Source organism: Microtus ochrogaster, unplaced genomic scaffold, assembly GCF_000317375.1.
Source record: "Microtus ochrogaster isolate Prairie Vole_2 unplaced genomic scaffold, MicOch1.0 UNK5, whole genome shotgun sequence".
NCBI classification, from domain to species: Eukaryota; Metazoa; Chordata; class Mammalia; order Rodentia; family Cricetidae; genus Microtus; species Microtus ochrogaster.
In genome coordinates this window covers 10957192-10974681 of record NW_004949103.1, presented here as the reverse complement: position 1 = coordinate 10974681, position 17490 = coordinate 10957192, and the positions used below count along the sequence as shown (strand labels likewise).

General features: G+C 34.4%; 1 protein-coding gene across 8 annotated transcripts in view; it reads left to right on the top strand.

The window, feature by feature from the left end:
- Lcorl (ligand dependent nuclear receptor corepressor like) overlaps nucleotides 1-17490 on the top strand; it is a 161165-nt gene that overhangs the window by 125680 nt on the left and 17995 nt on the right. For 5 of the 8 annotated variants that reach the window (XM_026788652.1, XM_026788651.1, XM_026788654.1 and 2 more), the window contains 2 exons: nucleotides 690-783; nucleotides 8723-14557. In XM_026788652.1, the coding sequence (XP_026644453.1) occupies nucleotides 690-783; nucleotides 8723-13526 (4898 nt within the window). In that variant the 3' untranslated portion in view covers nucleotides 13527-14557. Of the gene's footprint in view, nucleotides 1-689; nucleotides 784-2041; nucleotides 6141-8722; nucleotides 14558-17490 lie in introns of those variants that run through there. The other 3 variants (XM_005366000.2, XM_005366002.3, XM_026788656.1) reach the window with 3 other exon arrangements.

Genomic DNA, 17490 nt, shown 5'->3' with positions numbered 1-17490 from the left:
ATTTTTCAGTTTTTGAGGAAAAAGAAAGATGTGTCTTCTTGGCCTTATTTCTTATTGGATTTTAAGTTAATCGTGCATTCTGTGCTGGCCTTGTCCTTAAACAATTTCTGAATCATTTAAGTTTTTTATTTGTGAAAACTCACTATTATATCTGTAATAACTATATTTTAATAAAAAAAATACTGAAAAGTTGTTTCCATTGGCTTTCCTAGTTTTTTCTATATTGTTATGTGTAGCTTATCTAGTCTTAGTATAATGTCCGCACAGATTCAACTCTTGTAACATTTTAGCAGTTTAAAGTAGTAGATAAGTAATTATTCAGTTCTCATTCATAACACATCCTTGCATTGCTTTTGATTTCCCAAAGTGCCAGCCTTGGGAAAATAATCATGGATGAACTGTCAAGTTGACTTAGCACTGCAGAATCATGGGAAAGTGACCAAAATTTGATTTTAAGCAAATCATGCGTTTGTTCATGTCTCCTTACCACTGTCTCCTTACCACCTGGCAGTACCAGCTCTCCTCTCCTTTTTCCTTGTGTAGCACCTTCCCAGTCATGTCCTATTCCTAAAACTAGTTCAGATAGGTGTTGATTTATAGCATTAATACATCAGCAAAATAAGATAGGAAAATGTAAGGGCTGGTGTTCTATTGAAAATATAAAGTTTTTTCTCTTGCAATAATTATAGGGGATGGAGTGTTAGATCTCTCTACAAAGAAAACCAGCATAAAATCTGAAGAGTCGTCCATATGTGATCCTTCTTCTGAAAATGCAGTTGCTGGGTAAGCAATATTACCTAGGAATTATAATTCAATGTCAATATAAATACCTTCTTGCAGAAAACACTTAATACTGTGCTGAGTAGGACTGACATAGTTTCCCTTCAGAATTTTTGTCACTCATAAGTTTGTCTCTCTCATACTTTCATTTGTCCTTTCTCTTTCTTTTTTCTTTCTGTTAAAGAAAAGTTATCAGAACAATCACCAAACTTTAATTCATGTTACTAAAATGAACTATCAATTTAATCATGGGATACAAACTGAGAAGCAGGACAAGTGAGATAACTTGAAATACTCAGGAGGCAATTTAAAGGGAAATATGTAACTTTAATATTTAGATTTTTAAAAGAATGAACTATTTCTAAAAGTGCTGTAGTTACTAATTCTAAAACTAGCATATATATTTACAGTTTTTGCTTTAGTGTGGTGGCAGCAACTTAATATTTATCTAGTAATCACCACAAAAAAGCCCTTTCATGTCTTTAAAACTGTCACTAAATTAATTTAAATAAACAATTACTAGTGAAATGCTGTTCTGTTGGATTTTGGGGGTTTTTTTGTAACTTTTGCATCTTCTCATTAACTGCATAGAAATCTTTTTTGTCCCAATTAAATCTGAGATAAATTTATTTCAACTAAGGCTGTAATAGAGCTGGAGTCACAGGTGTAACAGGCTTTAGAAGATTACAAAGTTGCATTTGAAATAGAGTAACATTCTCAAATGGAATTATTCATATACGTCTTTGTTGAAATTTTCAGTTCTATGCAGAGGAAAGAGTCTGTGGAACTGAGATGTGTGTTTGGGAGTTCTCTTGGTGCTGCAAATTCCCTTTAAACGGGTTGACTCTTTTATTACTTGTTTAGCGGTAACGTCACGTTTCTACTAACAAAAACTCCTTGAGGATTTGGGTATTTTTATAATGGAACTCTAATTGTAAATAAAAATTATAAGTGTTGCTCTGCAAGCAGCTTTCAGAGGAAAAGCAACATCATGAGAATATTTTTACAAATACTCAGTTAGGATTTTATGTTCTTGGAAGGTCTGCCCATTGAGGCCACCGTATCATTGACACATTGTCCTACCAGGACTGTAGCGTTTGCTTTGATATGGAGTAACTACTACATTCTACAGACCTAACGTGTCATAAGCAGTGATGTTACCTAAGCAAGGAGTAAAATAAAGGAGTGGACCCTCCCCTTCCATAGCTGTGTGAGAGTCTCTCATACATCAGTTTACCATCGTTTCATTCCATCCATCCAGGAGACTACACAGAAACAGAGAGGACTATGTGGAAAGAAGTGCTGAGTTTGCAGATGGTTTGCTCTCAAAAGCTTTGAAAGACATTCAGTCTGGAGCACTGGACATAAATAAAGCAGGCATACTTTATGGCATACCTCAAAAAACTTTACTTCTCCACTTAGAAGCCTTACCAGCAGGGAAGCCTGCATCTTTTAAAAACAAAACTCGAGATTTCAATGATAGTTACTCATATAAAGACAGTAAAGAAACTTGTGCTGTGCTGCAAAAGGTAGCCTTGTGGGCAAGAGCTCAAGCAGAGCGCACAGAAAAAAGTAAACTCAACCTACTTGAAACCTCAGAATTAAAATTCCCAACAGCTTCCAGTTACCTCCATCAGTTAACTCTACAGAAAATGGTTACTCAGTTTAAAGAAAAAAATGAAAGCCTTCAATATGAAACTTCAAATCCTCCTGTGCAGTTAAAAATTCCTCAGCTACGAGTAAATTCAGTTTCAAAATCACAGCCTGATGGTTCTGGTCTGCTGGATGTCATGTATCAAGTTTCCAAAACCTCTTCAGTCCTTGAAGGATCAGCTCTCCAAAAACTGAAAAATATACTCCCTAAACAGAACAAAATAGAATGTTCTGGGCCTGTAACTCACTCAAGTGTTGACTCTTACTTTCTACATGGGGACCTCTCTCCTTTGTGTCTTAATTCTAAAAATGGAACAATTGATGGAACCTCTGAGAACACTGAAGATGGATTAGACCGGAAAGATAATAAGCAGCCCAGGAAAAAACGTGGCCGCTATCGGCAGTATGATCATGAAATAATGGAAGAGGCCATTGCAATGGTAATGAGTGGAAAAATGAGTGTTTCCAAAGCACAAGGAATTTATGGGGTACCTCACAGCACTTTAGAATACAAGGTAAAGGAAAGATCTGGAACACTGAAGACTCCTCCGAAGAAGAAACTACGATTACCAGACACTGGGTTATATATGACAGATTCAGGGACTGGCAGCTGCAGAAACAGCAGCAAGCCTGTGTAGATTACTGTTAGAGAATGTCTGTGTGTGTGTGCGTGTGTGTGCACAGGTGTGTGTGAGTGTGTGTGTGTGTGTGTGTGTGTGTATGTGTGTATCTATATACACACATGGAAATTACAAATGCTCACTCTGACAGGAGACATGAAATTTTACAGTTCAAAAACCACTTACATGCCTTTTGAAAAAGTTTTATTCAGGGTTTTCACTGTGGACAGAATTATAGAGTTGCTTATTAATTCTGATAGTTTGTATTTAACCCTTGTATAAATAGGTGAAAAAAGATTCAGGTTTTCTTTAGTAGTCAATAGCATAAAATGTGGGAAAACAAGTAATTGTCAAGTGATACATTTTTATTGGTAAAAGAACATTCTAGCCATTCAGTTGAGCCATCTTATAATGGAAATATGATATTAATAGTTTGTGAACACTTTTGTGTAACATACTACAAGTACTGTGAGTATGTCAAAGAACCCATCAAAGTTAAAATAGTTCTCTCTGCACCAAGAGTGACTAATAGATACAGTATTAATATACTGCAGTGCATTCTATGAAATACAAAATGCACTGGAGTACATCCACCAGGATAGAAGAGAAAACCTTAAAGGATATGTATAGTAAAATTTAATATTTATCATTTAATTGTTGATTTAGCAGGAAGTTGGGGTTATAAGTATATAATTTAAATTTTAAAAACTGACATAGTTAACCCCAGCAGCTATAGAACCCTTTAATATAAGATGGATTACTAAAAACAAAAAGTAATTTAAATTTAATTATTAAAGTAATTTAATTTTGTTTTTCATTTGAAAAATAAGCTAATGTGTAAGGTTAGAAAAGAAAGTTGGAATGCAACTTAGAGCATGTTTATAATGTGCACAGAACAAGCTTGAGAATGGTCATTTTGGTTAAATGTGCTGGTTAGTTGATGTTATGACTACTTTAAGGATTGTGACACACTCCTATTGAAAAACCTCAGTGTAACTTTAATATATTTGCTGCTGTGACATTTCAAAACATTTTCAGTTTATCAAAATGAATTACAGATTTCATTTTGGTGGGTGATACATTATCATTTTGCTAATAACCAAATTTGCAGTTTGTTCAGGGTCTTGAATAGATTTACAAATATATAACACTGAAGCCGTTTTGAACATTCAGTAATGTAAACTCTTTACTAATTGGATAGTTAGAAGCTGGGCAGTGCATTTTAACTTTTACTACTCATATGAGACCAGTAATTTTTATAAAACAGTTTTAAAAATATGGATCAGAGTATTCATGTGGGTTTATGGAGTATGAGTTTTGGTAGTAAAAAGCATGTACCTCCATGTAAAGAATGGAGATTTGCTTTATAGATGAGAATCCTCCGCAGTGCCCCTTTTCTCTGTTAGAATTCAGGTTCTGGTCATTTTCCTAAGCCACTTTTTCTAAGTCCAAAAGGAATTCTTACAGCTGAATTTAAAAAATGAGTGCACCTTTTCAAATACTTGTGTTTTACACTTGTGTTTGTGTGTGTTTAATAATCACATGAATATGTGATTGTTCAGCTACTAAACTTTAAAACTGCTTACATATATTGAAAGAAACTAAAAAATAAGAAAATAGATAACCAGGTAATTACTTGGTCTCTGAGATCTGTATTGAACATGTTCAGCTGTTAATGTTACCTGCATACTAGGATATGAATCCTCCTCATCTTTTTCTTCCCCCAAGAAAATATACATAATAGATTATAAAACAGCATTTGTCAGGGTCATCTTTATTTTTAAAGAATTAAGCCATATTTTGTGAGGACCGGAACATGGATTATTTATTATATTTCCCCCTATTCCCATTGAAAAACAAACTTAAAAAGTAAATGCTTCAGAAACAATTTTCTTGACCTCTTTATACAGAATTTTGCTTGCAAAACTTTGGGAGCTCGAATGCATTATGTAATCTTTATATTGTATTGACCTTTTTTATTCCTCACACTGTATTTACATTGATAAATTGATTGAGAAGTTTATAGTAAAGGGAAACTTACAGAACACTTTTATATCATTTAAAAGATGACCTGACCAAAAACTTTACAGGATTCATATATCAGGGATCATTTTGCTATTGACTTCACAGTGATCAGTAGTTTTATAGGTAATATTATAGTTAATTTGCAGCATTTTCGTACTTGTATTATTTATTTTTGGTCAAATAGTAAATTAAATATTTTTTGATAGTTTATAGGTAATGATCAACCCATAACTTTTAAAAGAAACATAATGTTTGTATTACTGAGTTGACTTTTTGATTATACAAACTAGGAAAGGCAGGGAAGTTTATGGGTTCCCCTCTCCCCACTGATTCTATTAAGATATCCTTTATGTTATACTTTCAAAGTACTTTATAAATTTAGTTACCAGTTACTACTTTAATTGACAGATTCTGAAAAGTACAGTTTCAGCTGACTTTTAATGAACATGAAAGCAACCCTTATGTGCTTTCTACTTATTTGAATGTTCCTCAAGTATTTTATATTTAAAATAAAAAAGAAGGAAAAGAAAAAAACAGTGCCTCTGTTTTTAGAAAACTACTGCTCAGTAAAGTTGTTTAAAGCATTTCTGGTAGCTGATGACAATTTTATATTAAACTGTATACTGACTTTAGTGAGACTGATTTTTTTTAGTTGTTTACAGTGCAGATACTTGTGTTTGTTTTTAATTGCAGTATTTTCATTGTCGCAGTAATTTAGTAAAACTCTGTGGCTGCCTTGATTTTGACAGATTTTGTTAATATAAACTGATTGTTAGGCAATTAGTTATATTTATGCATAAATCAATTGCACTATAATTCATGAATTATTTATTACAATATTTTCTAATGAATTCATGTATCTGTCTTGTGTTGTACATGTACTGTAATTTTGTTCCTACTTTGTGTTGTTATATATCTAAATCTGATTGTATGAATTTTAATTGTTCAGTTAACGTGTTTCTAGGTTGTAATTTGTAGTAAAGCACTTCAATGCTTTTGCACTTAAATTTACAACACTGTTGGTGTGTGGTTAATTTACTCATTCAGTAAAAGAAAAGAAAAGTAAAACTTGACTACACTGAATTCTTTGATTCCCTGTGAGGAGTTTTTGGTTTCTGTTTTTTAACTGTATTAGAAATTGACTCTCAAATTGTCACAACAAATTTCTAACAGAAAGGGGGCAGAGTAACAGAAATGAGATGTTTGGACTTATAAGGAACAGGAAAGAATCAGAAAGAATTGAACCTAGAAAAAAAAAAAAACATGAAAACCAGTTAGACTAAGATGGCCTTTAATCTCAGCATTTAGGAGCCAGAGACTGGTGGATCACTGTGAGTTCTAGGCCAGTTTAGTGTTCATAGTGAGGTCCAGACCAGCCAAAGCTACATTCTGATACTCTGTCTCAAAATCACAATTTTAAGAATTTTACATAATTACTTGAAAATAAATTCTGGATTGGAGATTCACACATATGCCTGTTCACTCATTACATTTTTCTTTGAGATTCTAAGGTGGAACAAAACAGAGGGAAAAAAATCTTTGAAACCAAATAAGACTATTTTAAAATTCTGTAATTTATTAATGTAGTTGTCCACCAGGATATATAAGATAAAATCTAATATCTGAATATATTTGTACTAATCTCTTGTTCATATTGCTAAGTGAGTATCAGTGACCACTGATATTTTTCAACTTCCAGTATAAAAACTAGCAAACTGAATAGGAAAACTCTTCCTTTAAAATAAAGATTTCCTTGGAAGGTCAGAAAAGTCATATAGACGCCAGTGGTTTTCATAATTTTATGAGATTAACAAATTGAAATTATAACGTTTTTATATTACTTAGCATTTGCTGCTTTTTGATCATTTATGTTTTGACAGGGCTTATTTATTTTTATATTGGGAATTGCACCCTGGGCTTTGGACATGCTAATCGGCACACACTCTCCCATCTCCTCACTGCTTCTGAACAAGTCATTTCATTAGCAGCATTTTAGGAACTGCTAAAAGGATATATTGTAATTACATAAAACATACTCTAAAAGTTTGTAAGCACTCCACTTATGACTACTTAATAAGTATGCTTAGCAAGCCTTAGCATTATTTCAGAACCTGTTTGAATCTACTTAGGGTGTGTTGACTTTTCTTTTGCTTGTCTGAAATTATAAATTTGAATTGCTGGAAAAGGATATAATTTTCTAATATTTGGTAACTATCATTTGGTGTTACCGTTGCTCTACATTTTTTAAAACTTTTACATTGAATCTTGAGTTATTTCTTATCATTGTACACTCTGCAGTATAAAAGTAGATTTAAAAAATATTTACAGAAGGGACCAATATATATCTTCTTTTGTTTAGAGGCAGCACTGAACTTTAAGGTCTTTGCTTACTTTGGTTTATTTTCACTTTGTTTGCTTCTGTATGTCAGAACATGTTGCTAGTCTCACTAAAACATTTGTAAAATATGATAATTTTTTCAGTGAAATTTTGATCACATGCTCAGAACTTGCTTCGGTATTTTTTAGTACTCAAACAACATAATTGTATAAAACTCAGTAAATTATTGTGTAATAGCTATAGAGAAAGTTATTTCAGTGTCAGGTAGTAATATAAAAATATTGATTTCACTGCTATTTTAAAACAAACCCCTTTAATTTTTAATACCACGAACATAGTGTTTATTTAAAAAAAATACATTCTTCAATTGAGTCAGTTGTAAGTAGCTTATCCCAATTACAACCCTAAGTAACATTTTTTTTCAGACTAGGAACAAATGACAGGCACATTGGGTTAGGAGAGAAGGGCTGTTCCCACAGAGTTTGGTGATGTTTCATTAAAATGGATACTTTTCTGAAACAGAATTCCTTTAATATATTTTATTCTTCTTGCTGCTGGTATTGAATTAAAAATATAGGCTTCTATATTGTTGATAAGCAATCCTGGGTTTTAGTTAAAGTCAGATATGTTTAGTTTCTGTGGTGGGGCATTTTCCAGCATTTGAAATTTAATAATTAGGTAAGTAATACCTTTAGTTTTCCTATGTTTTCCATAGTTTTTAAAAATCAGTTAAAAGTAGATTTAATTTTTAAATAGCTTCCTTTTTCTTTTATATTCTTCCTAGGTTAAAATGACTGCAACTTAATCTCAGAAATTTGATAACTTTCTTCATGATTATGCAGAGCTCTCTTAATATTACATTTCTTTTTTACTACCTACCAAAGTATTTTAAATAAAAGTAAGATTTTACTCCTTACCTTCCTTATTTGCACTAACATGGACATGATAATTATAAAATATGGCAAAGTGTCGTACTTTACAAAAAAAATTATTCCTTCTGAAGCACTTTTCCTAAAAGTTTATTAATATATCCAAAATTCTTAATATTACCAATGTGTTAGTGTAATAACGTGGAATCACCAGCTTTGTATTGCAAAGGCTTCACTTTGACTCCTGTACTTTGTCATAGGAAATTACTTACCAGTGCTTCATACTGTTTCTGCTATAAGTAACCAAGATGTCCTTGCAGTTCCGTCTATAGGAGTCAGGAGTCCAGCAATATCAAAATACGTCATTCAAACGCTGTCAAGAATTATAACTCCTTATCTTTGCTGTAATTCATTTTTTGTTTGATTTTTATTTTTAGTTCAACTGTTGATGCAAAATCAGAGGAAGCTACTAAAATGGAAAAAGGAAAATCAGCATTAAACAAAGTTTTGGAATCTTTGTGCATACATCACCATCAACAAGTTTTGGCTATGTTGAAATTTCTAGTCCAAGAGCAGAATGCTGCTTCTATTTGCTGTTGTAACTCATCATGTACTATGTCTTCAGAATCTCAAAAACCCCTATTCGAAGATGATTTCCATGGTCTGTTCTGTAGCTGTGAATATAGACTGGCAGAAAGAGGGTGTTTACACAATGAGAGACAAAGCCCTGGTTTAATGCCTCTGCCAGTCTGTATTAAAGAATTACATTGTCTGTCTTGTCAAACTGTAACTGTTGAACACATTAAGACAGTAATGAATAGTGGTATTGAAAGCAGTTATAATGCACACAGGTGCTGTTGTGGACAGTTAGCAAAGAATAACTCGACAAAATCAGCCTTTCATAGTCCTCTTTTGTCAAGGGAAATTTGTGATCTTTCAGTCAGTCTTAAAGATGCCTGTAGATCTCGAAGTCCCTCCCCCCCACCATTATCACCTGTGGAGACTGGAGGATTTGAAAAGTGGAAAGACATCGTCTCAGAGCTTTCAACCTTAGAAAATAACAAACTTGAGTCAAGCATTAATCAGCCTCCATCTCTCACACCAGCCGAGATAAGCATTCACAAATGTGATCAAGACAGCAAAATAAATAAAACTAAGCAGTCCAGTAACTTTGATTCTGTGCTCTTGGATACCAGCAGTAGTTATACCTCAAATTATGAAAAGGGCGAAACAGCTGTAATTTTTCAAGATTTAATGGATCGTATTAATGAAAAATTAAAATCAATAGAAACCACAGATACATCAAACCTCATAAAATTATCTAGCACTGATTGTGATTCAGATAATGATTTTAAATTAGGAAATTTAATAACATCTCTCTTGCACAGTGCAACAGCCAGTGATTATAGTTTTATGGAATTACTGAGTCAACATGATAAGAAGGTAGAAAATAAAATTATTCAAACAAGATTTCGAAAGCGTCAACAGACCTTATTTGCCATGCACAACTCTCCTGATTCACCCGTGATGAGAAGGCAGTCTTTACAGATAAAAAGAGAACTTGCCAGTCTTGATGAAAACTTTTTGAGGAAAAGATACAGTGAAAAAAATCCAAGAAAATTGTCATGCAATGATAAGATGCTTTCACTGAACAAAGAATTCCAGGCTTGTCAAGAACCTTTAAAAAATTCTAAGAGCTTTCAAGATGAAAATCATACAGAAACAGTTTCTTCACCAAATGATGTAGCGCCATCACTGCAGGTACCTCTTGAGAGCTTAGGAACTAGCAAGGATTTTGATCAATTTTCAGAAAACATTAAAGCAACTTCATCTGAGAAAATGAGCCAAAGAAAATCACCAGAGAAATGTACAGCTGAAAAACTGACTGTACAAAATAATAGTAAAAATACAAAACTAGGAAATACTCAAACACTTTTGAGAACGGATGCTCCTTGTCTTTTAAGCAGAACTAAACGAAATATTGTGCCTCCAGGGTGGTATTCTATATATGTAACAAACAATTCTGTTTCCAAAAAATTCCCTGAGGGCAAAAGAGTATCAGACTCTGCTCACAGCAAAGATCCAGTCAAAGATCCAACTGAAAGTCTCCAAAATAGAGACTTAAACAAAATTGCAATGAATTCTAATTTACAAGTTGTTGTGGAGCGTTTGGAAGACACAATAAATATGGCTCAGAGGTCTTGGACTAATCAAGCACAATCTGAAGGATTTAAAGCCTCCAAGAAATTGATAGGAACAGATGGTAAAGACCAAAGTGGGACAGATTTGACCTGTACTTTAAGTAAAATGGCTTGCAAAAGTCAGGGTTTATCAAAATCTGTAATACCATCTAGCAATAAAAGAAGTTACGATATGCCTGTAATGGATTTGAACAAGAGACCTCATAATCCAAAAATAGCACCCATTTTAGAGAGGTGGGGCATGACATCCAGTGTTGAAAGTGTGCCAACAAAATGTGAAGGAATTGAAAGTTCTGTTTCTAACTATTCTAGTCCTATCAAACTCATGTTTTTATCTGAGATTAAAAGCAGTGAAGGAATCAAATATACCTTAACTTCAGTCAGCACATCACAGTCAAATGCTGAGGTTTCTTCTCACAAACATAAAACCCATCAAGTAAGTGGAAGAAAAAGAGAAGTAAAGGAAGACATACCATGCATTAGCTTTGAAGATTACAGTTTTAATCATGATATTAACTGCCTTCAAAGCAAAATAAACAAATTTAACTGTGTACAAGAGGCCACACCATCATCTGCAGAGTTTACTGACAGTTTAAACAGTGATAAGCCACAAGAAGACCCTGAGGGAAAGTCAAGTGGTGGTGTTGACTTACCATATAAAAGAAAGCCAGGGAGGCCTAAAAAAATTGGCCCCCAAGTTGTGAAACAGACTAAACGACCAATTGGAAGACCACCCAAACCTAAAGCTGATCAAACAGATGTCAGTGTTGGCCAAAATGAGTCTTTTAATGCTGGAAAGAAAAATCTAGAATGTCTATCAGAAGTGAAAGAAGGTCTTTATAGAAAGAGTATTACTGTCACTGTTGTTTATGGAAGGTCAAGAAGAACTAAGAGATGTGTTTCTGAAGGAAGCATGAATATCAGCAACATCTCATTGAACAATGATATCTCTGACTTTGCAGTTAACTCTAGTGGCCTCAGAAATGCTAAAAAATATGAGACTGACTGTGGTGAAAGTCTAAGTGCTGTGTCAAGATTGACAACTAAAAGTGGGGTTTTTTATTCTGACTTTGAATATGTTAGACCCATCAAGACCAAGTCTGTGATTCCTCAGGCTTCCAAGAACATTATTCGACCAAATCAAAAGCCCTTGTCAGTTGTTAGGAAGCCAGGGAGACCTGCAAAAGTGAAAATCTCTGGTATATCCGTGACTGTTAGTAGAATTTCACCTCAGGAAAGAGAAGTAAGCCTTAGCAGCTGCTTACCTCCTTTAGAACAGGAGACTATGTTAGAGAAAACTTGCCGAGAAGAAAAGCTTGACCAACAGTGTAGTAAGTTAGATAAGGTCAGACCCACTGATGTTGACATATTTAAGAATGAATCAAATAGTGATGTTGTTTCTATACCTCCAAAACATTCAATCAGGGCCAGAAAACCTTTCCATTTCTTACATTCACTTGCATCTTCTGGCTCGCTTACTTACAAAAGTGGTTTGCGTCATAAATCATGTAAACTCCATTTGCAGAAAAGCAAAAGTCCAAAGAAGAAATACAGGCAGTCAAGTTTTAAACTAGCTTCCAAAGGATTCCCAGGATCTAGATGTTCAAGGAAAGCAGAAAAATGTTTGGAAGATAAAAAATTAATGCCCATTTCTGAAGTATCCTTGGACCCTGTTATTTCTTCTAGTCCTTTACTCAGATGGTGGACTACTTCTGTTTCAAATGATTCATTGTTAGAGGAATTGAATAATAGATTTGAACAAATAACAAATGCTTGGGTGCAGGTGAGTAGAGATGAAGCTCAAAATTCCGTTCATAGAGCAGGCTCCACTGAAAGCCATGGTTTTAAAGCAGCAAGCCCTCTGGAAACTTGTCTTGTAGAACTTGAAGCCTCACCTGTAAAAATGCTTTTTCAGAAAAAGTATAATTTGAATGAACTTTGTACCTGGTTTATGCAAACAACAGAAACACAGTCCCTTTCTTTAGTTAGAAAAGCAAATGCTCGAAACCCTTTGGAAGTGATAAGTACCAAGGGCATTAAATTAGGGGTGAAATGCTGTGGGTTTAATGCCAGCCCCTTCAGGAAGCACTTTAAAAAATTTGCTGTCTCCTCTCCTTCAAAGTCAGCAGGGAAATTCCATATACTACATAAAATGGTTGGCTCACCACTCTTAAATGTGAGAAGAAATTTAACACTAGCTAGGTTGAAAAGGACTGAGTTTAAGAGTTTGCACTGTGAAAGGTGGAGAAAAGAGGAAAAACCTCACAGCCACAGAACAATTGATTGGAACTCAAAAAGAAGGAACTTAAGATTTTTCTGCCAGAATCAATTTTTGACTAAGACAGAGAGGGAGACAAATTCAATGACATCACTCAGTGGGAAAAGTACAGTGGGTAGCCAGTGGGCCTTGCCACCGGAAACCAGAGTCAACTTTCCTCAAGAGAGGGTGGCAGTTAATGATGTCACCACACCTGATAGTTTAGAGAGTAAAGTTAAGTCAGAAACAAAGGAGAATGGAACAGGGTGTGGCCAGACTGGTTCTGAAAAGAAACAAAGACTAGAAAATGTGTTTTCCAATAATTGGAAGTCAAAAACTTTAAAAGACTGTAGAATATTTTTGAGGAAGATCAACTGTCTTGAACACAGAAATACTTTTAAGCTAAATACAATCATTTATTCTCCTGAATCTGTTGACAGTGAGATCCAGGTGCAAGAAGAATCAAAGCGTTTTAATTTAAGGTCCCATTCAGCAAGGCAAAATTCCTTTAAAACACAAAATAAAGAAAGAGGAAATGCCAAAGCAACTAGTCCTGCAAGTGATAGATTGACTGATGAACTTGACAGTAGTCAGTTACGTAAGCAGGTTAATTTTGAAAAGAATCCTGATCATTCTGAGGCTCTTAGCAAATTAAACAAAAGAAAAAGATCACCATGGAAGACCACAGAAATGCCACCTAAAAGACATAAACGACAGTCTTGCAACAATGGACAAAAGGCAAATTGTACAAAATCACAAGTAGGTAAGTTTTTCTCTCCTTAATCTTAAAGTGTCATTGTAGGTGCCTTGAATAAAACACAAGCTAGTGGATAGAAAAGGAAGAGCTACTTGGAGTCTAATTTATTTCTAAAATATTTGAACAATCTCATTTTTTGGCACCTAGTATGAAAGCCCTGAAATTAGGTGCTGCTAGATGTGGTGCACTTGGCCACTCGGTATCAAACAAATACATTAGAAGAGACATGAAGAGCTTCCTAAAAATACCCATGAATATATTTGATAGATGACTGTAACAACTAAAACTTCACTACCACAGGCTAATACATGCTTTTCCTTCTCAAAACTAACGATGACAATATGCAGAAAACTGCTAAGACTCATTTAAAGACTGTGACACTAATCCTAGGGTGTAAATCTTCCTTATTAAACTGTTACTCCATTTGATATTGCTTTGAAAACCTGCTGCAAGACTGCTTATTAAAAAAACCAGTAACTAAAAGTTTCTCAGTGATCAACAAGTATGTTAAGTGGACTTCTGTGTTTCAGATATTGAGCTCACTTGTATAGATATAAAGAGAATTCCTTTGTAGCTGAGCAAGTCACTGTTAAGGTCATGTCAAATTTAGAATGCAAACAAATTAAATTGTAGGAAGGTGCCTTACATGGGTACCCCAGGGAGATTATTACCCTTTTGAATGTAAATGAAGTGAAAACATGAACATAGTAGTTACCAGCATAGCTATTTCCGTTTGTTTTTCTAGTAGGTGCTGGACAGTGCAAGATACTAGAGATGGGAGACCATGAGAGAATGCCAGGTTACATTTAGAAAGAATATTTTACGGTTTGTGTTCATTTTTACATTTTATATTTTAGAGAAGTCTTTGAGGGTTGAGGGAAGTATTAGTGTCTCACCATAGTCAATAGCATCAGGTCTCATTGAAACATTCAACACGCCAGGCAGTGGTGGCAAATGCCTTTAATCCTAGCACTCAAGAAGTAGAGGCAGTGAATCTCTGTGAGTTCAAGGCTAACCTGGTCTACAGGATGAGTTCCAAGACAGCCAAAGTTACATGGAGAAACCCTCTCTCGGGGAAAAAAAAATAAAATTAAATGCAGCAATTATGTTGAAAAGTTTTAAATACACTAATGATTTTGTGTGTACCCCCAATTCAATTAGGTAAATAATTTTAACATGCAAAATTCAGGACTATGTAACATATAATGATTAAAATTTTAAATATCTATCATGAAATGACAAAATGCTTAAAGGATGTCAAAGTAGAATATCCATTATGAAAGGTAAATAAAAACTAGAAAGAATAACTTGTGATCCTCAAGAAGGCTAAAAAATAACATAACAAATGCCATGTCACAAAAATACCTAATAGAGAATTTTTAAGCTTATAACTTACCTAAAATATGTATACAAGTTTCACAAAGAATAAAATATAGTTTCATTTTTTCTTCTGTTTCATCTTCATCTCATGTTACAGATTTTCAAAAGTAATTTGCATTAATTCATTTTACAACAGAACCGTATTTTATCCTTGCAGCTTCTCACCCATTGTATTTCCTAACAATCAAACACAATCTTACTTTAATATTATTCTTTACCCTGCCAAATATAAGATTACCCTAAAACAGGAAGATGGAGAATATTTAAATATTACTTTTGCAAATTAATTTTAAAATCCTTTTGGGGTATTTAAAAATTAGCATCATATGAAGAGTTGTCTTTCACCTTTTCCATTTTAAAATCTGTTAGTACTGTTTCCTGTTCTGCTTAAAATTTTATTCATCTTTACTGATAACTTTCCTTCTTTATTTTTAACATCCTTTTTAATCAACAAGATCATTATTTTTATAAAATTGTATTTATAACAATATTTGTTATGTTTATGTGATTTTTAAATGTTTCTTGCAGTGTTGTGTTCTTTTTCTCATTATTCTTGGCAGTCCATACTCGTTTTTGCCTTTCTGGAAGTAACACTAAAGCTCATCATTAGTTTTATGTGTTTTCTTTTGCATAGAATAATTAGTGACCGGAGACTTGAAGGACTGTTAACCACAGGACTTTTCTAGAAAATTTCTTGGGCAATGTATGTTTGACTTTTGAAATATTTCTATTGGTGAAAAAGATTTGTTTCTATCATGAATGTTTTGCCTTTGTACATATTAACTATTCAGATGTGTTTAATACTAAAACTCTCACTGCATTTTCTTTGGTCTGTATTAAATGTAGACATGGGAAGAAAGGCAAGTGCAGTTCTATCCTATTGGATTTCTCCTGTTTAAGGAATGGCTACAATATGTTCTTAGTCAGTGTGGAAAGTTCAGGAAGTTCTGTATCATCTAAGTGAGAAAAGGCACACACATTTATATAAATAAAATTATTTTATGTTGTGAGTAGGAAACAGTGATTAATGTCATGGGTCTTGCTCTTAGAAAACTTAGGTTTTTCTCATAGAAAACTAAATATGCATTGAAAACTGAGTAATGTGACCAGGAAAAAGTGACCTGATGGAACATGAAGAAAGGAAATGGAATTCAGATGCATCCAACATTGCTGCATAAGTAGTTAGACCTGAAAGAGCCTCAAATACAAGAAACTAATAAATGGTGGGCAGAGTCTAAGTAGAACAAATTACATGCAGAAAATTTAGTCAATAAAGTTGGGTCATTTGGAACAGTGACTAATTAGTCAGAGCTAAGGTACAAAATAGGGAATATTGTACTGGTCAGGCTGAAGGTATAAAATCACAAAAGAATCGCTGGGGGAGGCACTGTTTAAATGGTGAGGTCAGCATTGGTTAATAGGGGAAAACGTTCTAAGCACTAAGTAGAAGATAAATTTTACAGAAGTCTATGAAATAAATCAGTGCCTTAGTGAAATAGAGGAATGAAAGGAAACATCAGAATTGAGCGTCTAAATACACTTTGAGGGTTCGGTTTTAGCTTTAGGGGTTTAGATGTAGTTAGTGGTTTCTAAAAAAGATGTTAAACAAGGTAGATAATGTGAGTCCTGTGCAGAGATGAGGGCTGAATTGACACAGACTGGCAAATCAGCAAGTCACTGGAGGAGGAGAGATTGATTCCTCAGGGTAAGACTGCAGGGTCCTAGCATCCCAGAGTCGCCCCAGGGTACAGGAAACAGGTGCACATGAAATGACGCTGATGGAAGTAGTCAAGAGGACAGAGACGGAAGGAAAACGTTTTCATAGAGGAGTGTAAGTTGTGCTTAAGTCAGTTGTGATGAGTGCTGAGATGGCCCAGTGATTGCAGAAAGGGACTATCCTGCTGGAGGAGGGAACACAAGTACGGAGCAATAGACACAAAAGCCACCTTCAGTGTCAGGTGCTAAGTGCTCAAGGAGGGAAAGAATATATAAAACCAAGAACCTGTGAGGAGACAGGAGATAGAATGGTGGGTAGCATTTGCTGAGATTTAAACATTTGAAATGTTTAAAAGCCAGTAAGCAACAAAAAAGTCGAATATATGAAAATGAGAGAGTAGCCCTGGGATTGATAATTGAGTATAAGACCAGAAGTTCCTATTTCTCTTAAAGTGGGAAACAGTAGGTGGGGATAAAAGTCAGTAACTCATGGGCAGAATCTTGAGATATTAGAATTTGTTATATTTAAGACTCAAAGTAATCTGGGGCTAGGGGATAGTTTAGTAAAGTATCTCCTATGGAAGCATGAGGACATGAATTTGAATCCCCAGAATCTATACAAAATCCGGGTACAGAAGTATGTACAACTGTACCTCCAGCACTGAGGAGGCAGAGAAGAGTGCATGACAGGAGCTCACTGGGCCTCTTTCAGGCTAGCCAGATCATGAGCTCAGTTTCAGCCAGAAAACCCACCTCAAAAACTAAGGTGACAGACTATATTAGAGGAAGGGGCCATTATTGACCTCGACTCTCACATGCATGCACACAGTATGTACACATTCACAGTTGATATATACCCATTATTGACCTGGACTCTTGCATGCATGCACACAG